This window comes from Littorina saxatilis, linkage group LG10 (genome assembly GCF_037325665.1).
Source record: "Littorina saxatilis isolate snail1 linkage group LG10, US_GU_Lsax_2.0, whole genome shotgun sequence".
Lineage (NCBI taxonomy): Eukaryota > Metazoa > Mollusca > Gastropoda > Littorinimorpha > Littorinidae > Littorina > Littorina saxatilis.
The window spans coordinates 36,438,482-36,464,448 of record NC_090254.1 but is presented as its reverse complement, the minus strand read 5'-3'; the positions used below and the strand labels follow the sequence as shown (position 1 = coordinate 36,464,448).

Sequence of the window (25,967 nt, the reverse complement as noted above, 5' to 3'; positions counted from 1 at the left end):
TCCGAATAGGGATAAACATGGTAAAATCCTTCTTTTCACGCATATGAGTCGCCTACGACCCACATCATCCGGACTGCCCAGTTCAAATTACGTCATTGTTTATTTCTTTGTTTACAAAGATAATCCTTCAGAATACGGTCGATGGGAGGATCCTAATGTGTTTGAGGATTACTTGAAGTCTTAATCAAAAACTCGCGATATTTTCAGAGATACAGACACTATTGTGAGGCTCTGGGTCGTCCATGACCCAGGAAGCACAGTGAAGGTTATGTTCATTAGTATTCACTGCTATCTGAACTACTGTCGTCTGTCTCAGGTAAAAGTAGACCATGCACCCTAAAGCTGCTGTACAATGGCCCCCCCCCCCCCCCCTCGTAAGACTCTTATACCCCCCCCCCCCCCCCCCGCTCTCTCTCCCGACCCCCCTTGATCAAGTCCAACTCAACTTCCTTTTGAGACCCTGCTGAGTTTTATAGATCTCCTGTAATAATGTTTGTAAATTTACCTCCATGAAGAGAATCGCTCTCTTGTGACCTTTTTTTAATTTTTGTAATCACAGTCTGGGATCCCCTTTCCAAACCAAGCCGTTTATTATTTGAGGTATTCAGCGCTCTAACGTTTAAAGGTATTCCTGGTGTGTGGTCACAGAATTACAACCCCCACCTGAGTATATATAGCTCTTGGGGCGATTAGAGACATCGGTTGTTTGCTAGACTATATAATATCACTTTCAGTGTGTCTTTCCATTGTAGTAAACCGATCGAGGGAAGGGCAGACTATAGGTTTTGGAAAGATTTTGCGGAAAGAAAAAAAAACTCAGCTACTTTTGCATCACCTAAATGGAGACACTGGATTTTAGGGGTGTCACATACACAGATCGAAGGGCTTGTGGGTGTGTACTATCTCCCTGGGTTTTCTTGGTTTACAGATCTTTTACATTTAATCTATTGACATGATTTGACAGTGTAAGTGACCTAACTAACTGCATTTAAAAGTGCGAGAAGTCCAAATCTTACGGTATTTGGCAATGAAGGAAGCCTTACTCTATCGACATTTGACAGTGTTAGGGACCTAACTTACTGCATTTAAAAATGAGAGAAGTCCAAGTCTTACGGCACTTGGCAATGCAAGAAGTCTTTCTCTATCGGCATATGACAGTTCAAGCATAGTCTCTGGTTCAAGTAGCCCAACTCTGACAGAACTTGACAGCTAAAATAACGTGCAAGAAACCGAACTCCAATGGACACTCAGCTTTTCCTGAACGGATAAAACATAGAATGACAAGCTTCCTGGGAAACATGGATTGTCACAGTTCGGTCTCTTTATGAGGAAGTTGTGTTTTGTTTCAGCCGTTATTTTCTTCTTTTCTCCCTTCCCTCCTACCCCCCCCCCCCCCCCCACCCCCTGCAGAAAACTGTATCAGCTTTTGAAGTTCGTAGAGTGACCCCTCCGTCTTCTTCTTCGTCCATGGGCTGAAACTCCCATGGCTTTTACGTGCGTGACAGTTTTAACCCCGCCAATTAGGCAGCCATACGCCGCGTTCGGGGGATGCATGCAAGGTATTTTCGTGTCTCTTTAACCTACCGATATCTGACATAGATTACAGGATCTTTTCCGTGCGCACTTGGTCTTGTGCTTGCGTGTACACACGAAGGGGGATAAGGCACTGGCGGGTCTGCATAATTATCAGTTGACCTGGCAGATCGGAAAAAATCCACCGTTAAGACCAACCAGAGTGCACACTTTTTATTGTGCCACTGGAAAGGGCTTTATAACAGGACCGCAAAAATATAATGATATCAAGTCCCATCTCCTCCTATCGCGCGTAATTGGCTATTGAAAGTGCTCATTCTCACCAGTGTAATTAACTATAAGGGAAGCAATCTTAAAAATGTTGCCATCGCTTAACTCCCCTGGCGCGGCGGGGATTCGAACCCACGACCTTCCGGTGTCTCATCCACTAAGCCACTGCGCCCGTCACCTCTTCGCGTTGATTTCATGGCCGCTCCCGTTGCTTGCTTTCCCGTATTCCCCTCGCTCCGATCTGTTTGAATTCCGTCTAAACATGCCAGCAGGCTGATTTATTAGTTCCTTTACTTCCACGCTTTTGATGATCATGATTACTCTGCAGCAGGTAAGGGGTTCAAAACAGTCTCTCCGTTCATTTGAGTTCCGTCTAAACTTGTCAGTTCAAAGAGTTCGTTGATCGTTTACTTCCACGCAGTCGATGATTTTCACTTTGCAGCTGGAAAAGCCTTTTTTTTTATCAAAGCAACTGAAAATACGTTTCCTCATTCGAAAGCAAACCGGCACGGTTGGCCTAGTGGTAAGGCGTCCGCCCCGTGATCGGGAGGTCGTGGGTTCGACCCCGAACCCCGGCCGGGTCATACCTAAGACTTTAAAATTGGCAATCTAGTGGCTGCTCCGCCTGGCGTCTGGCATTATGGGGTTAGTGCTAGGACTGGTTGGTCCGGTGTCAGAATAATGTGACTGGGTGAGACATGAAGCCTGTGCTGCGACTTCTGTCTTGTGTGTGGCGCACGTTATATGTCAAAGCAGCACCGCCCTGATATGGCCCTTCGTGGTCGGCTGGGCGTTAAGCAAACAAACAAACAAACAAACAAACAAACAACATTCAAAAGCAATCTTGGCATCTCAACAAAAGAAATGAAGACACAAAATACATTCAAAGTTTTGGCATTGCTTCTTTATCTTCATTTCCAAGAAAACTCAGAGATTAAGTGGGAAAACCCCAGCTAAGGCCAAAAAGAAAAATATGTCTGTTTCCGGTAACATCGCCGAAAAAAATAGGGTCGGTCGGTCGTGTTTTTTTTTTTTTTAATTTTTTTTAAACCTTTTTCTTACGTTTTGTTAGAATAACTGCAAGAGGAAATCTTGCCACAGACCCTTCAGAGGGATTCCCGGCGTCATTGGCAGCCATGTTTTTTTCGCGTGACGACGGAAACGGGAGGTAAGTCTCTTTGATTGTGAAGTCTCATCGACCGATTACCTCATGGTTTTTTTTTTTTTTTGTTTTTTGTTTTTTGGTGCGAAAAGCGAAAAAAAAACTTTAGGGTCGGCGCTTAAAAATAGGGTCGGTCGGGTTACCGGAAACAGACATTTTTCTTTTTGGCCTAACAGGGTATTGACTAAACTTGATACAATACTAGTTCTCGCTGTTCAAAAATCTGTCCTTCTGTTCAAACGAAAGAAACTACATACAAAATGTTTAACACAATTATACAGTTGTTCCGCATTCTAGCACGTTCATTATGAAGAGAGCAAAACTGGTACGTAAATGTTGTGTTGTTGTTGTTCAAGGAAACGATTAACAAGTCGCGTAAGGCGAAATTACTACATTTAGTCAAGCTGTGGAACTCACAGAATAAAACTGAACGCACTGCATTTTTTCACAATGACCGTAGTCCGCCGCTTGTGCATAACGGAGTGAAACTGACGAGCCTGTTCAGCGCGGTAGTGGTTTCGCTGTGCTGCATAGCACGCTTTTCTGTACCTCTGTTCGTTTTAACTTTCTGAGCGTGTTTTTAATCCAAACATATCATATCTATATGTTTTTGGAATCAGAAACCGACAAGGAATAAGATGAAATTGTTTTTAAATCGATTTCGGAAATTTAATTTTGATCATAATTTTTATATTTTTAATTTTCAGAGCTTGTTTTCAATCCAAATATAACATATGTATATGTTTTTGGAATCAGGAAATGATGTAGAATAAGATGAACGTAAATTTGGATCGTTTTATATAAAAAAAAGTTATTACAATTTTCAGATTTTTAATGACCAAAGTCATTAATTAATGTTTAAGCCACCAAGCTGAAATGCAATACCGAAGTCCGGCCTTTGTCGAAGATTGCTTTACAAAAATGTCAATCAATTTGATTGAAAAATTAGGGTGTGACAGTGCCGCCTCAAATTTTACAAAATGCCGGATATGACGTCATCAAAAGTATTTATCGAAAAAAAGAAAAAAACTTCCGGGGATATCATTCCCAGGAACTCTCATGTCAAATGTCATAAAGATCGGTCCAGTAGTTTGGTCTGAATCGCTCTACACACACACACACACACACACACACACACACACCACGACCCTCGTCTCGATTCCCCCTCTATATGTTAAAACATTTAGTCAAAACTTCATGGGTGCAACCTGGAAAATTCAAAAAACCGGCAAAAGTTGGGGTCCAGCTTTTTTAGTATCTAAAATGCCAAAAAAAAACTCTCCTGGAACAAAAACATCGGCAGCCGATGAAACCAAAAACCGGCTGAAACTTGACTAAATGTAAAAAGCTGATACTCATCAGTTCTGAAGTACTTATCAAAACAAATTTCAACAAACTAAACAACTGTGAGCTTCAATCCTCGGTCTCCAAACATTTCACTTGAGAATCATTAGGCGGAGTACCTTTTCAGTTTGTGTGTGTGTGGGTGTGTGTGTTTACGTGTGTGTGTGTGTGTGTGTGTGTGTGTGTGTGTGTGTGCTGTGTGTGTGTGCTGTGTGCGTGCGTGCGTGCGTGCGTGCGTGTTTGTGTGCTTGCTTGCGTGCGTCAGTGCGTGCGTGGTTGCGTGCGCGCGCGCGTGTGTGTGTGTATATTTGGTCGCACCTAATTAAGGCTAAAAAACAACCTAAACCGATTTGTACCTGCACCCTACCCATCCTTGTATTCTAACCACAGCCAAATCGGACACAACCGGAAGGGCAAGGTCTACTGCGCTTGCTCTGCGAAGAGGATGTGACAATTCCTCCAAAGGGGAGCAAATCTTTGCATAGTTCAAGCGGTAGATACAACCACAACCAAATGACCTTCCATATTTAGCCTCCCAGGAAAATCAAGGGGGTATATAAGTCCAGAGATAAGTCCGAGATTGGACAACTACTGACACGACTGACACTGAACAGTTCTGAGCAGACGACAGTGAGCGGCAGAGCAAAGACAGTCACCATGTTGGCCAAATTCGTTGCTGTGGTTTTGTTGGGTCTGGCTGTGGCAGCGCCAGGTAATTTCAACACTTTATTCATTTTTCAGTTAGAGATACATTTCTTCCTTCTTCTTCTTCTTTTTCTTCTTCTGTGTTCATGGGCTGAAACTCCCACGGACACTCGTGGTTTTTTGCCCGAGTGGGTTTTTATCGTTTTTACCCCGCAATTTAGGCATGCTGGGTATTTTCGTGTTTCTATAACCCACGAAACTCTGACATGGATTACAAGATCTTTTCCGTGGTTACTTGGTCTTGTGCTTGCGTGTACACACGAAGGGGGATAAGGCATTGGCAGGTCTGCTTAAAGTTGACCTGGGAGATCGGAAACATCTCCACCCTTAACCCACCAGGCGTGGCCGCGATTCGAACACGCGACCTTCGATACAGGAGGCCGGTGTCTTATCCACTAAGCCATTGCAACGTCAAATTTCTTCCAATGTAGACGATCGTGTTTGTTTGTACAAACCTTTTTAGGAGTTTACACTGGAAAAAAAAAGCATCATTCTACTTAAACACAGTCATGCCATTTGTCGTAGCTATTCACATGCTTTGGATTAGGATAGGGTCATCTTATCTCAGTCTCACAATCTGCGAAGAAAAGTACAGACATCGGCCCTGTCCAGACACTTTTAGTCAGAGTAAGTGGTGCCTTACTATCTACCTGACACGGGCTACACAATAAGAACTAGTTCAATGGAACAAACGCGCCACCAGATATCCACGCTGGTAATTCTCGGAGAAATGCAGATAAGACACAGTGTACGCTTTTACCCTTGATCTTGACTTTCGCTTCGGTTTGAAAATCGTTTTTATTTCAACGCTTCTTCTTATTATCTCTGGTTCCAGAAGACTGATTCTGCATAACTGTCCCTTAGTGTTATTGACTTTGTTAAAAGTTCTTATGTCCCTTTCTTTCAGAGATCTTCATTATTGTCATGTTGTGTCCGCATCTAAGTCACAAAGACAACTTTGAGTGTCTCTTCAAGATTCCACATATTAAACAGTATGTCCAGTCAAATACATTCCTGGCTATGAAGTTACCAAAATTCATTTTGCAGAACGGGAAAAGAGACAAATCATCGCTGTTGGCACAAACAACTGTGCAAGTGAGTACTTCTGGAATTTTGTTTACAATTTTGTGCTCGAATTTCTATCTTTCTTTTTCTTTTTGTGTCAGTTCTTGATCTTTTTCTCTTGTCTTTTGTGTCAGTTTTTGATCTTTTTCTCTTATCTTTTGTGTCAGTTCTTGATCTTTTTCTCTTGTCTGTTGTGTCAGTTCTTGATCTTTTTCTCTTGTCTTTTGTGTCAGTTCTTGATCTTTTTCTCTTATCTTTTGTGTCAGTTCTTGATCTTTTTCTCTTGTCTGTTGTGTCAGTTCTTGATCTTTTTCTCTTGTCTTTTGTGTCAGTTCTTGATCTTTTTCTCTTATCTTTTGTGTCAGTTCTTGATCTTTTTCTCTTGTCTGTTGTGTCAGTTCTTGATCTTTTTCTCTTGTCTTTTGTGTCAGTTCTTGATCTTTTTCTCTTGTTTTTTGTGTCAGTTCTTGATCTTTTTCTCTTGTCTTTTGTGTCAGTTCTTGATCTTTTTCTCTTGTTTTTTGTGTCAGTTCTTGATCTTTTTCTCTTGTCTTTTGTGTCAGTTCTTGATCTTTTTCTCTTGTCTTTTGTGTCAGTTCTTGATCTTTTTCTCTTGTCTTTTGTGTCAGTTCTTGATCTTTTTATCTTGTCTTTTGTGTCAGTTCTTGATCTTTTTCTCTTGTTTTTTGTGTCAGTTCTTGATCTTTTTCTCTTGTCTTTTGTGTCTGTTCTAATTCTTGTTGTTGTTGTTGTTGTTGTTGTTGTTGTTGTTGTTGTTGTTGTTGTTGTTGTTTGTTGTTGTTGATTTTGTTGTTGCTCTTGTTGTTGTGTTTCCCAAAATTTTCAGTTCTGCACTGTTGTTGTTGTTGTTGTTGTTGTTGTTGTTGTTGTTGTTGCTGTTGTTTGTTGTTGTTGTTGTTTGTTGTTGTTGATTTTGTTGTTGCTCTTGTTGTTGTGTTTCCCAAAATTTTCAGTTCTGCACTGTCATTCGAAACCCACATTTGGATGTCGTCTTGCAATTTTGGCGTAATTTAGACAGCTTTTCAGTAGAAGGCCTAAACTGATTATTTTTATTATGAAATGGTGTTTATAATTGTACCTGAAATGGATAGAAAGATAAAAGAATGTTAAATATTGTATTGCCAATCGTATTTCAGAGAATAATTATTTTTCACGGAGAATGATTTACTTGTCTAAAGCACACAAATCAAGAATCGGGTTACGCCAAAATTCCAGGGCGACAACGATGTTTTTCCTTTCTCAGAAGTCTTGGCAATACCTGTTCAGACATCTTCTCATTAGCAGACTGGGTACCTGCAATTAGCCATCTATCTTCACCTGAATAGATTATCAGTGAGATCCTCCTCCCTTTACGAGTCTTTGAAGTATTGGTGGAAGTGTTAACTCCCTAACCAAACATGCGTCGCTTCTCCGATGATAGGACAGTGAAACCCCCCCTTTTAAGACCCCCACCCCCACCTCCGCCTCCAATTTAGGATTACCTAATTTTTAAGGTCCTGCTTTCTCACATTTTCTGTTCATAACCTTTGTGAATTTACCTCCATTTTAGGACTCCTACCCTCTTGAGAATATAAAACAAAATTTTTTTAAAAAAGGTAGGTAACTGAAACGTTTATTTTTGACAAAACAAAACGTCACAATGTAAAAACGTTGTAAATGTAACGTTTTTGTTTTGTCAATGATAAACGTTCCAATTACCCACCATTCTTGTTAACCGGCACGGTTGGCCTAGTGGTAAGTCGTTCGGCCCGTGATCAGGAGGTCGTGGGTTCGAACCCCGGCCGGGTCATACCTAAGACTTTAAAATTGGCAATCTAGTGGCTGCTCCGCCTGGCGTCTGGCATTATGGGGTTAGTGCTGGGACTGGTTGGTCCGGTGTCAGAATAATGTGACTGGGTGAGACATGAAGCCTGTGCTGCGACTTCTGTCTTGTGTGTGGCGCACGTTATATGTCAAATTAAAGCAGCACCGCCCTGATATGGCCCTTCGTGGTCGGCTGGGCGTTAAACAAACAAACAAACAAACCATTCTTGTTTGTTTTTTATTCTGAATTTTTGGAAATTTAGCAGTCTATCTGTTTTTTGGATTTTCCACCCTTTTAAGACCTGAGTTTGTCAGACTTTTGTTGATCTTAAAAATAAAAAGAAAAAAAGGTGTGGTTACGGTAACCCGACCTACCCTATTTTTAGGGGCCGACCCTATAACTTTTTATTACATGTGTATATATATAAAAAAAAATAAATAAAAATAAAAACGAGTGCAGAAAACGCAATGAAAGCGACAGCGCTCGAGTCGCACACTTATTTCCCTGTCAAGTAGGTTTAATTTGTACACATTAGAAAAAAAAGTTTAAAAAAAAAAGTGATTGCCTACCTTCCTACCCTATTTTTTGGGGCTATGTTACCTTAACCACACCTATGGGTTTTTTTGCCTTAAAATACGGGGGGGGGGGGGGGGGGGGGGGCACTGTACTTCTCACAAGTTGTGGCATTGGTGTCCAGTGCTAGTACGTGTAGGATGTTTGCGTTTGGTCAGTGATAGTGCGCGTAACATGTTGGTGTTTATTCAGAAGATAGCACACGCCAAGGTGCTGTTGGTGTTCCCTGTTTGGGCAAACAGTCACCTGGGGTAATTACTGTACACATCTGAGTGTATCCGTGTGACGGGAGCTTAAGCGTCCGATTGCGATTACACAAACGTCTGAAGTGTGGGAGGGAAGGTTGGTAACAATGGCATTTTGCTGATTCGGCAGTTTTGTCTTATTGAATGATCTGACACACAAAGGTAAGTAAGCGCTCTAATTGCATTCTGATCGCTTATTTCCCTTTGTTTATCAGACCTCCAAACAGCGCTCTGCCTCCTTCGTTTAAGATTGTCTAATTGAAAACTGTGTACGACTACTAAAAGTTTTAGGGTTTTTTATTTATTATTTATTACTTAAAATTTATTTCAACGGCTCCGTGTTTAAAAAGAAGGAAGATATTGTTCTCTACTATGAGCTTCTATGTCTACTAGTACTAATCCGCTATACTCTTGATTTGGTGCTAATCTGGACAAGTGAACGCCAGATAGACAATCACAAGATAAACGTATTTGGGAATGTTCAAAAATGATGATAAAACATACATTTTATGCTTCAATATTTCAATGAATTTGTATTTTTGCTTTGATGAGACGTTCTGCACATTGTGTAACAATTTCAAGGACAACAAAAGCATCACTCTGAACATTTGAACAAGTTCATGTAAAAAATTAAAAGAGAGAGAGAGAGAGTTTGTTTGTTTGTGTGTGTGTTTGTGTTTGTGTGTGTGTGTGTGTGTGTGCCGGTGTGTGTGTTTATTTTGTTTGTGTGTGTGTGTGTGTGTGTGTGTATGTGTGTGTATATATGTGTGTTTGATTTAAAACGCGTGAAAAGTAAGTCGGTTTTGTTCGCTTGTTACGAACGCAACAACTTTATATGAGTCGCGGCATTCACGGTGGAAACAAATGTTGTAATTTGTATTCAAGAATTTATACACCTAGCTATGACTGTGTTTATAACCTGATAATCAGAAGTTTGTGCTATTCTGCAGGCTTATCCAAGTTGTTCGTGTATTTATTTGTATTACAATTGTTGAATTGTTTTGTGGTGTTTTTTTTATGAAAACTTTTTCATTAAAGCTTCTTAACTGTGTTTTGGCAGACGGTTTCCAGCTGACCTCTAACCCATGCCAGAGCGGCCAAGGTCGCGTGTACTACGCAGTTCCCGGTGACGCCACGAAGTTTGTGCAGTGTGACGTCTTGGGACGTGCTTACATCGTGCAGTGCCCTGCTGGCCTTGTCTACAACCAGGTTAGTATGACGTCATCACATCTGAATAGATTGTAGCACGTGACGTCATCAAATAAATGACGTATATTTCTGTCGCATTATAACCGTTACGGTTCTTTCCCCGAAATGACATCACTCTGGTCATTGGACTCGATGCATGACTGAGTACTTTTATAACATAATTACTTGGCAACTGCTCGGGTCGGTTAAACTCTAATAAGCTTGATAGTTTGATTGACGTCTACGTTGCGGGGTCTGACGTCAAAAAGGTTCAAACATTCAAATTGACGTTTTGAACACACATGCCTTTGGGCTACTTTCGAAGGTCGGACTTAAGCTCTGACTGCCCCAGACTTCTATTTTGGAGAGCCCCCTCCCCACCCTCCCCCGAAAAAAAATGCAACAACAATAAAACGAAAATTAACAACAACAAACAACAACAAACAAAAGTCAAAGACATCAAGAATCATAGGTTTGTTTGTTTGTTCGTTCATGGGCTGAAACTCCCACGGCTTTTACGTGTATGACCGTTTTTACCCCGCCATTTAGGCAGCCATACGCCGCTTTCGGAGGAAGCATGCTGGGTATTTTCGTGTTTCTATAACCCACCGAACTCTGACATGGATTACAGGATCTTTTTCGTGCGCACTTGGTCTTGTGCTTGCGTGTACACACGGGGGTGTTCGGACACCGAGGAGAGTCTGCACACAAAGTTGACTCTGAGAAATAAATCTCTCGCCGAACGTGGGGACGAACTCACGCTGACAGCGGCCAACTGGATACAAATCCAGCGCGCTACCGACTGAGCAACATCCCCGCCCTGAATCATAAGTTATTCAGGTCTGTTTCGAAATGCTTCTCGTCCATTTTTTTCTAAAGCCTGTATAATGCAGGTTTGTTCATTGTATGTTGTGTGTACTTCAAGTTATTCTTCTTCAGCGTTCATGGGCTGAAACTCCCACGTCGTACATTCGTGGGTTTGATTTTTTATGCACGAGTGGTTTTTGGCTCACGTAAGTGTAGCCTATGCGATCGTAACTTTGTCTGTCTGTGCGTGCGTGCGTGCGTGCGTGCGTCTGTGCGTGTGTATGTCTGTGGTAGAAACTCTAACATTTGAAGACGTCACATTACATTGACGTCACATTATGACGTAAGAGGGTTAGACGTCACGCGAAGGAAGTACTGACAGTCTCGGTCATTATTATTTTGAGCGCGCCGAGACTAGTTGGCAGTCGTGTCCTTGTAAGTAGGCTACATGCAGACAGACAGATCTAGATCTAGTGTCTCGCTTTCCAGTGCACAGTTTCACCTATGCTCTTTCTCTGTGTGTGTGTCACTGTGTGTGTGTGTGTGTGTGTGTGTGTGTGTGTGTGACGGAGTGATTGAGTTTGTGTTACTGTTTGTCGATTTCTTACGTGAGCCTTGATGGCTTCGCCTCTTGTTACGTCTATGTGTGTTGTGTGTACATTTTTTTTTAAGTTGACAATCGTAATGCCTCACGGCCGTCAATTAATTGTACTCTATATTTTGACCAGGCCACCACCTCGTGCCAGGCCCAGCAGGTCATCGTGACCCAGGCTCCAGCGGTGACCACGCCCTGCACTGCCCAGGCCCTCCAGAGGGGGCAGGTTTATTTCCCCTTCCCCGGCGACAACACGCGCTTCTATGAGTGCACCGGTATCAACCAGGTGAGAAAAGCGTATTAACACTTCAGCGAATTACCACTTCAAGACAAAAATAGCAACAATTAATTAGAAGCAGCTGGTGAGAACACCGTGATTGGGACTTGCAAGAGTTATTTTGCGATTAGAGGCCACTGCCTTGGACGCGTGTCATGATGTTGAACTTCTCCTTGTCCGGTTTCAAAACAAGTCCGAAGAATTTGTATCAGTTTGAATCTGAACCGTTGCAACAACATGTATTGTGTTTAACAAGCCAAACAAAATTGTTTTAGATCGCTGTTAGTCCTCAGTATACAGTTTCCCACTTCAACAACGACAGCGGCCTGACATCTTTCCCTGGAGTGTCTGTAAATTTGTGAGGGTGCCCAGGTGTCTGACCAACACTGGTTGACTCATTAATTTGACAAGTCCGGCGGCGGAATGAAGTTCAGGGGTGGATGTTGCAGTGAGTGCTGGGAGGGGGCGGCGTGAGAGCTACTGGGAGAAGGAACAAGCGTCGGAACAAGCAAGAGAGGATGAAACAAAAAAATGAAACAAGAAACAGCATTACAAAAAACAAAACAAAAACAAAAAATTACAACAAAAAAAAACCGACAGTGTTTGAGATTTTGTTGTTGTGTTTGCAGGTCCAAGTTTTGCAGTGCCCAAGCGGCTTGAAGTGGGACTCTAGCCGTGTTGCCTGTGTGTACGTGGCTGGCACCACCGCCGTCAACCCCACTGTCTTCCCCAACGCCCAGGTAAAGGAAAAGGCCTGTTCTGAAAGACACATGTATTCACTGTCAAAATAACACTACAAAAAAACTCTCTCAGATCCCCCAAAGAGTTACACAATTCGGTTCGGTCCAGATATACCTTAAAGTCAATTAGATCATCAGAGTTCACTTATCGCAAGTTTACAAGCTCCATTAGGGTAGTCTTTTCAGACGGCAATTCTCCATGTTAACCTATTTTGTTTGCGCTTGGCAGCAGTGAAACTTGCTGACATTTGCTAGATTCGGGATTCTATTTTCAAATAGGTTTCGTCTGCTAGACATAACCGGGTAACATACACTCTTCGAATTGAAAAACCAAATAATTTCTTGACAGTTTGACACAATTTTACACAATCTAACTTTTGACTTGACACCTGTGTTTATTACACCCCCGGTATAGGGGTGTGTATAGGTTTCGGTCGATGTGTTTGTTTGTTTGTTTGTGTGTTTGTGTGTTTGTGTTCGCATATAGATCTCAAGAATGAACGGACCGATCGTCACCAAACTTGGTGAACAGGTTCTATACATTCCTGAGACGGTCCTTACAAAAATTGGGACCAGTCAAACACACGGTTAGGGAGTTATTGGTGGATTAAGATTCTACAAGGACTTATAGAGAAACATATTCATGGTCAAAGGGAAATAACCTTCTCAGTTGGTGGCAGTGAGAATGGGTGCAGTGAGAATGGTTATTTCCCTTTGACCAACGGGGGTGTTTTTCCTACCTCGAAGGAATTTCTTGTTTATTTGTCTTTCTTTTCTTTCTCTCCAGCAATTCAAAAATCCCTGCACCGCTCCGCAAATCTCAGGCAACCACTACTACTTCGCCCACCCCGACCCCAACAAGTTTATACAGTGTGACAACGCTGGTCAGGCTTTCGTGGTCGCTTGCCCCAGTGGTCTGGTGTGGAACCAGTACTATGAGGTCTGCGCTTCGGCCTTCGTTCAGATCGCTCAGAATGTTGTCGGTTAGAGGGTTAAAGTGCTCCGGACGGTTGAAGGGTTAAAACTAGACAAGAATTATTTATTTTTATTTTTTTGATATTTGTTTTAAAACGCGTTTGTATTTTGTGAAACGGGTCATTTTTTGTTGGTTAAAACATATTAAAAAGGATTGAAAATAAATCAGGCTGATTGTTTTTTGTCTTCTTCTTTCTTCTTCTCGTTCTCTCCTTTTAGACATCCACCCCTATGGCACGCACGAATTGTTTTTTGTTTTTTTATTTGTTTTTGTTTTCATCCTAATAATTATGAGAGATATCAAAACATCTTCAGTTTCCAAAAATAACTATTTCTTCTGTGTTTGACGTTCAATAGAATGTCTACTCTTCTTTCTTTCCATCTATATCATCTTAAACACCTTGAATGGAAATTACTGTTGTCTCTTTTGTTATGAATTTCTTGTTTGTCGTTTTGTCGGAGGATTTTTTTTTTGACAAATCATTACATTTGGTAAACATGCAGATACATCTGTCATTCTTGAAAGCGTGTGAAAAAAACACGTTCGGTACTTTCTCGAAAATAACCGGTTACCATCGTCTATACTTGCCAATGCATTCAGTGTCATTTGTGTTCTAGTGTGGCTGAGGCGGTTGAGTCGCAGAGACAGAGACAGAGAGACTTGACTGGTTGAAACACACTCGAACCAAACTGTGACAAACTGACGAACCCGCACACATACACACACACACACTGACGCACGCACGCACGCACATACGCACGTACAAACCCCCGAAACCACACACACATAAACAGGCATATGCACACACACACACACACACACACACACTCACACACACACACACACACATACATACACACCACGTCACCCACACCCACACACGCATACACACACATACACAAATACACACACACTCAATCACACACACACACATTAAATACACGTACACACACACACACACACATACAAACACAAACACACACCAGGGCCCTCCAGCAAAAAAGAAAAAAAAATAATTGGAAAGCTGATTCTATGACCATTAATTTATAAGTTCTAATGGCACCAGATGGCACCATTTTGCTTCTTTGAGCCAATTTTTTTCCGGGGGGGGGGGGGCATGCCCCCGGACCCCCCTAGCAAATTCAGGCGCGAAGCGCCCATCACATTCACTTTCGATTCAAAGTGCACCCCCCCACCCCCCCCCCCTTACAAAGCAACTGATCCGCCCCTGCACACGCACACACACGAATCGGAGACATTATTTTATCGAGCATCTTTCAGGGGAAGTAATCACAGTTTAAGCGCTCAAACCTTTTACTAAGTGTTACTTCCCTTGGACCGCTTTTGCCGGTGACCCTCCATTTTGCAACCAGGGGTCATGTAGTATTCCAAACCGACCATAAATTATACTCATTAACGCAGTGGCATTATTGACTTATATATGATGCAACTCACTATCTTATCAAAGCAAATGCTAATTGATGTAAAAACGATTGAGCTCATAAACTAAACACAATTTGGTCATTTGTGTAGGCCTATAATTAGACCGAAGAAAACTGCTGTCATGGTCTTTGCAAAACATTTAATAATTTCGATCGACACTCGTAGTCTCCTTTCCTTTGTCAAAATGATTGCGCCGATGTCACGATGTTTCCCTTGTGAACCCCTTCGAAATTAAACGCTTCTGTTAACCCGTGATTTGTAAAAATGTAAAACAGTTTTGCAAATCACGGGGCGCGCCCAGTGATTTGTAACAAATGTTTTAAAAATCACGTAAATGCGCCCGATATTTTCTTGTCATCTCCAAAGTCACGGGATCTATTAGATTAAAAAAAAAAAATTACTTTATTTTTCCGTCTCTGGGAAATTCGGGTCGCTTCCCCCCGGCAGTTGAAAGCTAGCAGCAACAGTGTCGCGCTACCCCAAAGTCAAAGGGATCTATTATTATTTTTACAATATTTGCTTTCATTACTTTATTTTTCCATCTCTGGGAAATTCGGGTCGCTTCTTTCCGGCAGTTGAAAGCTAGCAGCAACAGAGTCGCGCTACCCCAAAGTCAAGGGATATATTAGAATTGTTTTCTCTTTCTTTGTTATGCTAAAAATCGTAATATTTTACCTATTCGGCCCAAACCACCCCCCAGAGGCTCTAAACAACAAATATTAATAATAATAAAAGGCATGTATTTACTTTGTGGAATGCGATATTTGTACATTTTTACATTTTTACAAATCGCGGTTTTAGGGTCGACGTAATTTGTAAAAAGTGTTTACATTTTTACAAATCACGGCTTAACAGCTTCTTTACAGTTCATTCCGTAAGTTGAATGGTAACTAAACTTGCCTTAAACTATGACTGTTTATGCTTACTAGAGCAACTTGTGCAAGATAACGCGAACGTTTAACGTACAGTGGAATTTTCCTTTTAAGATCCCCCCTCCCCCCTCCCGTTATTTCTAATATGCAGACTGTTAGCAAATGATAACAGACATGTCTCACAAACGATATCAGCATTCGCCTAAAAGGCTCATGCTTGATATCTTTTTTCTCGACATGTCTTGTTATCATTTGCTAACAGTCAGCATATTAGAAATAACTCATAATACCAAATCTGGTTGCTTTTCAGGGTCGTAGCACAGCTCCTAAAAGTGGTCCGGCCATACAAAAAATAACAAGAAGAGCAAACGCTCGATCGAGTCACTTTCGCAGTTCTGAATATTATATGAGGCATCAGATGGACAGGAAGAAATTGCTATTCACAACACAATGAGTCACGTTCACATAAAATTTGAGCCCGGTCACTTTTATAGTTTCCGAGAAAAGCCCAACGTTAAGTTGTGTGTTGCCGAACAGAAAAGGCTAGTTATCTCCCTTGTTTTTCTGATAACGTTCGTAAAAGGCTACAGATGTAAATACTTTGATGTAAAGAATAATCCTACAAAGTTTCAATCACATCCGATGAACTTTGTCAAAGATATAAAATGTCTAATTTTTCCTTTGACGCTGACCTGTGACCTTGAAAAAGGTCAAAGGTCAACGAAACCATCGTTAAAGTGTAGAGGTCATTGGAGGTCACGACTAAACAAAATATGAGCCCGATCGCTTTGATAGTTTCCGAGAAAAGTCCAACGTTAAGGTGGTGTCTACGGACGGCCGGCCGGACGGCCGGCCGGACAGACTAACACTGACCGATTACATAGAGTCACTTTTTCTCAAGTGACTCAAAAAGGTACGGTCCCTGGCCATTATGTTCTCCTCAACTATTAGTGACAATTTCTCGCTTAAAGGCATATGTACGCACTCCCGTGTTTACAAAGTGTAGTTTGCCCATAATCGATGTCAAACGCACCATAAGACCATGTAATGACGATATGTCGCCATGCGCGGACCATATACATGCATTACAGCTTGTTCTAGCCTCTGAAAAAGTGAGGATGTCAACAAAGACGCGGAGTTATTTCCCTTGCGTCAACGTTCCCTCTGTTGGCAAATATATAAATAGGACGATCTAGATCAAAATAAAAATTCAAATATCTCAACATTTAAGGGGTCCTAGACCACAATATTTTGCAGGGAACTTAATTTAGCTGTTGGTAAAGCAATTAGCGTGTATAGTCATCGAGTACATATGGCTTTAACGCTGTCATTGTGCGATCTAAGTCACGACCCCTCCTTCCTCCTAACACAGCGCTGAAGCTTATGAAGACGATTTTTTTTTTTTAACAAAAAACTGGTCCGGCCATGGCCGGAGTGGCAGGTAGGGCTGCTACGGCCCTGCTTTTGTGTCCTCTTTTTGTTAAAATGTAAATCACTAATTAAAGATAGATCTTTGAGTGCAAAGATAGACCCACGCAATCTAGGTGCGCCCGCACACGCATACACACACACTCACACACACACACACACACGTGCACACTCACACACACACACACACACACACATACACGTACACACACACACGCACACACACGCGCGCACACACACACACACACACACACACACAAACATCACACACACCACACACACCAACAAGCAAGAAAAACATTTCTCAAAACGATAAGGTAGCAGTGTTTTTGAAGTTTACTTTATTTTATAACCACAAGAAGTTCACAGTTTGACAATCAAAATCAATTCTAACTACGGGACTGTAATTTTTTGAGATAACGAGTTCATTTTTTAAAAAATCAAGGAAAAAAACAACAACTCATCAATTGTAATCAAAACGATCAATACTGGTTCTCGAATCAGGTTTAGCGCTGAAATCTAATATAAGCAGTCAGTTTTACACAAAACTGCAGCAGTACTATAGTGTTATGATTATAGGAGAGGATGGATTGGTATGAACAGAGTACACATCATAATGTACCGGGTAGGATCCGGTCCGGTTCCCCCTTCCGAAGTAGTCCCCCGGGGGACCAATTCGTGGCAAAAACTGCTCTATAATGGTCCCCTCTTAGACATCCAGCCTCGTTTTTCTTGTTACAATGTTAGTAATGTTACCAGCAATTTCAGAGAAAAGAAAGGAAAGAATCAGAGACTGGTTTCATTTCTTCTTATCAGTATTTATTTATTATTCACTTTATTTCATGTGATTTTTCTTTTGAACGGCATTATAAATCAGATCTATTTTATTTTCTGCAAAATATAGTCAAACAAAGAGATTGCTGTCTGTGCACTACATAATACCGGACGAAGATATAGATTGAAAATGGCTTGAATGCCTAAGAAAAACGAGGCTGGATGTCTAAGGGGGGACCATTATAGAGCAGTTTTTGCCACGAATTGGTCCCCCGGGGGACTACTTCAGAGGGGGGACCGGACCGGATCCTACACCGGGTAAAATGCTTCAACAAATGGTGAAATGCAAAGCACAATACTGTTGGATCAAATAAATAGGTGGTGTCATTACAAAATGGATTTCAGCTCAGTACAATGCGTGTTGCGTAACACGTCAGGAGTATACTATATTTTGAGCCAGCAGTACCATCATAGCCCATGCTTTTGTGATGAAATTAAACACATGGATGCATTTGACAGACAAAGTTCGCATTAAACCTGTAAGCGGATAAATTCGTAAAAGGAACACCGTGACGTCATCTGAATGACGTCACATTCAACCAACGCTTTGTGAGACTAGACAATCACGCGATGATGACGTCATGAAAATGACAAGCTTATAAATATTGATGTTGGATGAAAAACTGACGACATCACACTGCCGCCATGGTTCATGTGCTTCTTCAAGATTGCTGGTTTAACTGACAAGTAAACCTACACATATGAACGGCTTTGGATTATTCATACGCACACGAAAGAACGCTTATCAAATGCCATTGTATATCATAATGGGTAATTTATAAAAATCATGTTGCCGGATCATAGATTTCCCTGTTGAAACAGCTATAAATGCTGTGTTGAATAACTGAATCGTCCAACGATGACGAAGCTGAAGAAGAAAAAAAAAAGACTCAGACAAACATGCACAAGTATACTCTCCGTGTCTAACTCGAGCAATACATAATTACCACTCACTCAATCATTCAAAACAGTTACCATATATTCTGGAAACAAATTAAGATCAACAAACCCTTCTTTCTTTCTACAAGGTTTTCACTAGCGCAAGACGATTGCCGAACTCTGGAAAAGAGTTTCAGGTTCGTGAATCATTTGCAAACTAGTCAACCATTTTATTGCTTTTGGTACACACCACATTCGCCAACTCCCCGGAGTTCAGATTGTCCGTGGTTACAAAGTATACGCACACAATTGATTACATCATGATCAGTTGGAAATGAAATACGCAAGCAAAACTACTGTCTGTCTTGAACAAAGACTGGTCTGGTGGCTAAAAGTTCTACCTTTTATATTTCTGTCGTCGGATGAACATACAGTGCTCATTAGAAAACGGAGCGAACGAGCGAATATAAATTTACTAACAGTGGTACCTGTTTATAACAATGTCATGCTCTTTTCTGCATATTTCGGAAGGACAATTTTAGTTTGGAAAAGTAAACTGAAAACGTACTTGCTACACCCTATATGTTCAGAAGTCAGAATTTGAAGTAATTGGCGAATCTTCAGACGGAGGAAGATGAGGGAAGGTGTGTGTGTGTGTGTGTGTGTGTGTGTGTGTGTGTGTGTGTGTGGATGTGAGTGTGTGTGTGGATGTGTGTGTGTGTGTGTTGAGGGGGGGGGGAAGGGTGTTTAAGATCAAATTCTGACTAAATCGCATTTATACTACAATCTAAAGAGAAAGTAGCAGCCAACAACTTTTGTATTTATCCCGTTTATTGCCGTTCACGACAAGATGGCTGCATAGACTGAATAACAACGAAAACATTTTGACCTAGCATCTTCATAATATGATCGTTTTTGTCAGTACTGCATGTACCAAAGCACGAAACAGAAAAGAAATTTTCAATGTAACTACACATCACAGCAAAGCAAAAATACATATATATATATATATATACTTCTTGTTTCACACTTACAGCGAAACAGTTATAGGCTATGTACACGAAGAGATTTATTTTTTAAACAGATCTATTCATCAGTCAAAAACTGCCTGATCAAAAAAAGGTCCACAAACTGAAATGTACATACACTTCTCTGATTGGTCAGATCACGAAATAGCAGGTAAACAATTGGTCAGATCTTTGAAAAAGTTTCTCATAAATAATTGTACACATCTCACACAGTTTATATGTATATATGTATGCTTAAATAAATACCCACACAGCAGCGTTTCGACCGATAACCCAGGTTTGGACTACAATGTACATATACTGTATGTCCCAAGGAAAGTATTGAAAGAAATTGACAAAAAGTCTAACTGAATGTAAAAAATTGACGGACATTTAGGTAGCATGTTGGTAACAATCCTAGTAATGCTTCATCCACCCCCTCTACTACCCCAAATTAAAAAGAAAGAAAGCAAAACCGACAGATGGATACAAAGATGACAAAAAGAAAGAAAAAAAAGAAAGAACATGACATTGGTCTGAAACCCATAGCCACGGAGAACGCTAGGAAAGCTGAGGGCACCGAATATCGCCCGAGCAAACATGAGACAATTATCCTCCAAAATGCTGTTTTAACTCCGTGGAAAACAGCAGTATATACCACACAAACAACCACACATATCTTACAATAATGATTGCGGTATCAACTGCACGCGATACCTTTTGTCGTGCGCTGTGGTGCCATGACCCTGTAGTACAATGCATGTATCGGTTAGGGAAAGATTTATTTACACTTGGCTCATGTATATATTTACACACATTTACACAGCGATCAAGAGATTCTTCAGTGTACATAAACCAGTTCTTTTTTCCCCCAAGGATTTGAGACAAATGGATTTCAGTTTGGTTAAACACTTTTTCTTGTAATAGACAACATGTCTGCAAACATTACCTTTGAGGGAAACAAGATGGCCGGAAAAGTGAAGAGTACAATTATCAGAGATCAAAACTCTCCCAGACACGTATACAGACACACTGACACACACAGAACTGTATCAAAGTCAGGATTAAAATGGATAAAGAATCATCTTTTAAACAACAAAGAATGGCTAAAACACCGCAACGTAACAAGCAATATTTGTATTTGGTCGTTTGGTCCCATTGAAAAAAAAAAATTAAAAGAACAAGGAATGTCTTTAAAGTGTAAGTCAGATTATTTCAAACATTGGTCCCGTTAATTCTGGATGGATTTGTCCGTATTGGCAAATTTACAATTCATTTCAGCAGTCATCTAAAGCCTACACACGGGATACAAGAAACACGAAAAATTACTCCCAGGCATAAACACTTTCAGTTGATAACAACTTGTTGAAGAAAAAAACAATTCGCATCACTGATGGCATGAGAAATAATTCTTTTCAATCACACACGCATACGAATTAAAATCACACACACACAGTCCAAAATCATTACTTCTCGTTACACAAGTATGAACACATAATTTAAAGAATACATGTCGCGGAGGATTGTCTGTCGACATAAGGAATCTAACACCCACTTAAACCCGAACTTAATAAAGATCAGCAGTCAGCATAAAGTGTTCGTGGTTCACACTGTTCAAGCCATTCTAGGATTGTCATTGTGAGTTTTGTAAGAAGTCCATACATGATTGTTATTCTAGGGCCATGAGCCCTAGTATAATCCGCTCTTTTCTGATGTAGGCTACATGGAGCTCTAGGCGAGTTACAAGCCCATGATCTTACAAGTTGTAATCGGCACGCCGGCACGCGTCACAAATGTATCATCTTATGGTATACTTCAAAGCAGGTCGTGAGGTTCACAAATTATACGCTCTTGATGTTCATACTGACCCTGTGGTTTCTGTGCTTTGCAATGGCAGCAATTCTGCCAAGAGCTGTTTCGGTTTATCAGCAGACGGTGAAAGTGACCACGCATATATATACATGGAGACGTTTCAAATCAGCCGAAAAAACGAAGCAGTTCTTTGCAAATCTGAGTGTCTGTAAATAAATAGTGAAAGGAGTCAACACTTCTTTGCAGTCCGTCGAACGTACAGAGATCTTATGTATCACTTCCTGTCAACTAACTTTCTTTACATTCGCTCAGATGGAATACAACTTCCTTAAAAAAAAATTATATAAAAACAACAAAATCATATTTTGCTTGAATGGTGTGCTGCTCTGCGTGTGTGCGTGCGTGTGTAAGTATTTATTATCCATGTCAGAGGTTGGTTTTGCTTGCGCGCTTGCAATGTTGTGGGCCTGTTTGCTGGCTTGTGAATTCATATATATCCCTCTGTTATATTTCTTATGCTTTTTTGAAGTGTATGGAGCGGCGTTTATGCGAGCTTGGAAACCTTGGACCAAACAAACACTCAATAAAGAATCTTCTGTTGAAGTATCTAGCAAGTCACTTCTTTGTGACTAGCGCAACCCTTCATCAGTTTTTGTGTGAAGTATAGACCAACATGCGAGTCTCAGCCTCTGTATCTCAGTCTAGATATTCACAATTCAGTCTTTTCATAATTCAATGCGAGTTCTCACAAGTCCCACCGCGAATAACTGGCTGAGGTTGAAGCTCATACACTTGCACACAGCACAAGTCTTTTTGATAGATAACACACACACACATGGCAGTAAGTCACACGAGTTCGTATTCGAACCAAGTCCAATATGCAGTCACGCGTAAGGTGCAGCTGAACTTGATTATTTATGAGTTTCCTCCTCTGAGAAAGAAGCTGGAGGTCTTCCAAGTTGGGATTTTGACAGAAAAGTCTTGTCTGACACGAGAATAAATGTCAAGTTTGGACGTGAACATGAAATTCTGGTACCAGAGACATGTTGTTCCGTAGAACAGTTTTGAGACAGAACAATCTTGTCTACGACGACCGACACTGTCAATCCATTGAGACAGAAAAGTCTTGTCTGACACGAGAATAAATGTCAAGTTTGGACGTGAACATGAAATTCTGGTACCAGAGACATGTTGTTCCGTAGAACAGTTTTGAGACAGAACAATCTTGTCTACGACGACCGACACTGTCAATCCATTGAGACAGAAAAATCTTGTCAATGACGACCGCGACACTGTCTATCCATCCAAGAGATGAGTTCTTCTATAGTTCTAGAGAGAATACTTTCACGACTGTTGTTACGTGGAGCAAGCGACGGGAGAGCGCAGTGACACTTCCACCTCAAAGTCTTCTTTGCTTTCCGAGACGTCTTCCTCGGCCTGAGCTCCCTCCTCCTTCTCCTTCTCGCTCACACCGTTCACCTCCACTTTATCATCGTCTTTGACCTCAGCCTTGTTGTTGCTGACGATCTCAGCCAGGGATGATGAGGCCTCCGCCTTCTCTGCTCGCGGCACTGTAAGATTAAGCTCCTCTTGGAAAGAATCCGCCTCCATCTCTTCATCTTCTTCGGGGTCCAGCTCGACGTCGGCTTCGTCCGAGAGCGGGAGATCGTCCTCCTCGTCCTCGACGTCGTCCACGATCGTCAGGTCGCTCTCCTTCTCGTCCTCGACGTCGGAGAGATCTCTGTGGGGCGTGTCCAGGGCGTCTGAGGGCGTGGCTAGAGACAGGGAGGAGGAGGGGTCTCCTGTCGGGTCCAGGGTCTTGCTGAGGAAGCTCCTGATCTCGCTGTAGTACGCCACGTCGTCTTTCTGCTCCATGTCGGGTGTGGGTGAGTCACTCACGTTGGGTCCTTCCTGTTAACAACAAAGATATGGGTATTGTGAGTGCAAGGTTTTGCTGGAGTACGAATTGGCGAAATTAAAAGTAGCAGTGCAGTTTAAGGACGTTTGTCGTGCCATGCACCTCAATGTTGGTTTTAAATACAGATGAAGAGAAACACACAAACAACTGAAATACAGAACTTTCTAGACTTCAGAACACACACATGCACGCACACACACACACACACACACACACACGCACACACACACACACACACACGCACCCCCCTCCCCCACACACACTCACACTCACACACACACACCCACACACACACACTCTCCCCCCCCTCTCTCTCTCACTACTTCCACTCTTTCACCTCTGCTTCCTCCTTCCCCAACTAACACAGAAACACTGACCTGCTCATGTTTCTTGAGGTGGCGGTCCAGGTTGGTCTGCTGGCCGAAGGAGCGGTCACAGATGGGACAGCGGAAGGGCTTCTCCTTGTTGTGGATGTTACGCACGTGGCGCTGCAGATTGGACGAGATGCTGAACGAGCGCTCACAGTACTTGCACTTGTACGGCTGTTCCCCGGTGTGTGTCCTCAGATGACGCGTCAGGTTGGCTGAGCGCGGGAAGATCTTGCCGCAGAACTTGCACGAGTATCGTTCCTTCAGCTTGTTGTTGCTGGGGCCTCCGGCTCCCGGGGAAGAAGACACGGCTGGAGAACCGAAGGGGAACGGGTGGTGAGGGTGGTGGTGGTGGTGGTGGTGGTGGTTCTGGGGCTGCCCCTCCCCACGGCCTAGTCCTCCGGACTTGTCCATTTTGAGGAGGGGGTTGTTGAGGGTTTTGTCCAAGTCAGGTCGCAGCATGGAGAGGGGGTTGAGGGCGGGGAAAACGGAGCCCGGGAGGCCCGGAGGGAGGGGGAAGCGAGGGAACATGAACTTGGCTATGTCTTGCTGGTAGGACTGGCTGAGGCTCATCTGCTTCTCTTTGTCCATCCGCAGCATGGACTCCACCAGGGAGGTGGGGGAGGGGAAGGGGTAGGGGGCGGAGCTGGTGGGGAAAACGTACTTGGGCTCCGGCACAACTGGAGATTTGACCTTGCCGAACACGTGCGTCAGTGACTTCTTGCTGCTCTCCGGCGACAATCTTTCCGGCTTGCTCTCGCTGCTTGACGAAGCTTTCTTGGTGACGCTTAGGTCCAACGGAGCGTCACCGGCCGAGGAAGAAGACGGAGAGCTTTTAGGAGACGGAGTTTTCCTGTTAGCGTGTGAGACAGGCGGAGTCTTGGTGATCTCAGGCCTGCCGGAGCCACGCGACAGGTCGAAGGGAATGTCCAGAATACGAGGACCCGTGTGGGACTTCATTAGACTGGACGGCAGGAGGCTGGGTCTGAGGGGGAGCTTCAGGGGAGAGGACATGGAGAGGGGGAAGCTGCTACGATAGGTAGGGCTGATCTCCCCGGGCTCTCGCTTCATCTTCTTGCTGGGGCTGTGCTCCTGCTCCTCTTCGCTCCCAGACCTGAAGTCTCTCTCGTTGCCGCTGCCGTCAGACAGGTCGTTCCTCCCCTTCATCGCCTTCTCGTCGTCCTCTGAGGTAGGGCTGGCGCGCGACCCTTTCTCGCCAGACAGTGAAGACTCCGCAGTGAAACCGTTAGACCCCAGAGATACTGAGGAAGGCGAGATGGAGGCGGGTCCAAGCATACCATGAGGCAGACCGGGCTGGAACGTGGGGAAAGCCGCGCCTCCCAGAGGCGGGAAGAACGGGTGGAAGGGGCGGGGCCCGTAGAGGTTCATGTAGGCGGGGTTGAACCCTGGCGGGTGCTGGGCTCCTGGGGAAAGCGCCATCGGGTTGAGCTTGTCCTGCGTGTAGCACAGCCTCATGCCAGAGCGCAGGGCGCCCTCACAGAATCGCTTGTGTTTGCTGAGCGAGGTGACGGTGCTGAAGGCCTGGCCGCAGTCCTTGCACTTGATCTGCTGGCGGCAGTCGGCGTGCATCCGCTTGTGGCGGCACAGGTTGGAGAACTGGGTGTATGCCTTCAGGCATACCTGCACAACCACAGACGATTTTTAAACTAAAAGTCACACAAAAAAATCGTGTTTGAACTTAAGGTCAAATCAACGCATTCTCAGATAAAAAAAATTTAAACAAAACTTTATTCAATGTAAATGTCGTGAAATATATATATATATATATATATACAATATCTGAGATAAGTTTTCATAATAACATTAGTTCGGCCCGTACTTGTGATTGTTTGTTTTCCCTAAAAATTAAACGTTCCATAAACTAAACTTTCTTGTTTTGATTCAGAGAAGGACATGATGGAAATGAACCAAAAGTCGCTGAAAAAAACAAACACCCACCAACAACAACCAACAACAACACCTAACAAACACCTCAAACATGAAAGAGCAGTTTTCAATGAAGTCCGTCAAAAGACTTTACACTCGCGCAACCTTGCGTGACGAAACATCTACAAGACACATTGACCTCGACTAAATGACA

At 42.6% G+C, this 25,967-nt stretch overlaps 3 protein-coding genes across 3 annotated transcripts in view; 1 reads left to right on the top strand and 2 right to left on the bottom strand.

Moving 5' to 3' along the window:
* The first annotated feature begins 4,871 nt into the window (after positions 1–4,871).
* LOC138978705 (chondroitin proteoglycan-2-like) lies at positions 4,872–13,469 on the top strand. The gene is made up of 6 exons (XM_070351500.1): positions 4,872–5,021; positions 6,062–6,109; positions 9,783–9,931; positions 11,446–11,598; positions 12,219–12,329; positions 13,117–13,469. The coding sequence occupies exons 1-6, from the start codon at positions 4,967–4,969 to the stop codon at positions 13,315–13,317; spliced, it is 717 nt and encodes a 238-aa protein (XP_070207601.1). The 5' UTR covers positions 4,872–4,966; the 3' UTR covers positions 13,318–13,469.
* On the bottom strand, positions 6,154–7,644 carry LOC138979072 (uncharacterized). Its single transcript, XM_070351883.1, has 3 exons — positions 7,639–7,644; positions 7,269–7,272; positions 6,154–6,716 (listed from the first exon to the last, which is right to left on the bottom strand). The coding sequence occupies exons 1-3, from the start codon at positions 7,642–7,644 to the stop codon at positions 6,154–6,156; spliced, it is 573 nt and encodes a 190-aa protein (XP_070207984.1).
* A 6,007-nt stretch (positions 13,470–19,476) lies between the features above and the next one.
* LOC138978697 (histone-lysine N-methyltransferase PRDM16-like) overlaps positions 19,477–25,967 on the bottom strand; it is a 71,606-nt gene continuing 65,115 nt past the window's right edge. The window contains exons 6-7 of the mRNA XM_070351487.1: positions 23,876–25,507; positions 19,477–23,491 (exon numbers count right to left, since the gene is read on the bottom strand). Coding sequence (XP_070207588.1) covers positions 22,937–23,491; positions 23,876–25,507 — 2,187 coding nt within the window. The 3' untranslated portion in view covers positions 19,477–22,936. The remainder of the gene's footprint in view (positions 23,492–23,875; positions 25,508–25,967) is intronic.

Coding starts and splice junctions, on each gene's coding strand:
- LOC138978705 (XM_070351500.1), top strand. CDS start 4,967: ATGTTGGCCAAATTCGTTGCTGTGGTTTTGTTGGGTCTGGCTGTGGCA. Junction 6,110..9,782: donor TGGCACAAACAACTGTGCAA/GTGAGTACTTCT, acceptor GTGTTTTGGCAG/ACGGTTTCCAGCTGACCTCT. Junction 9,932..11,445: donor CTGGCCTTGTCTACAACCAG/GTTAGTATGACG, acceptor TATTTTGACCAG/GCCACCACCTCGTGCCAGGC.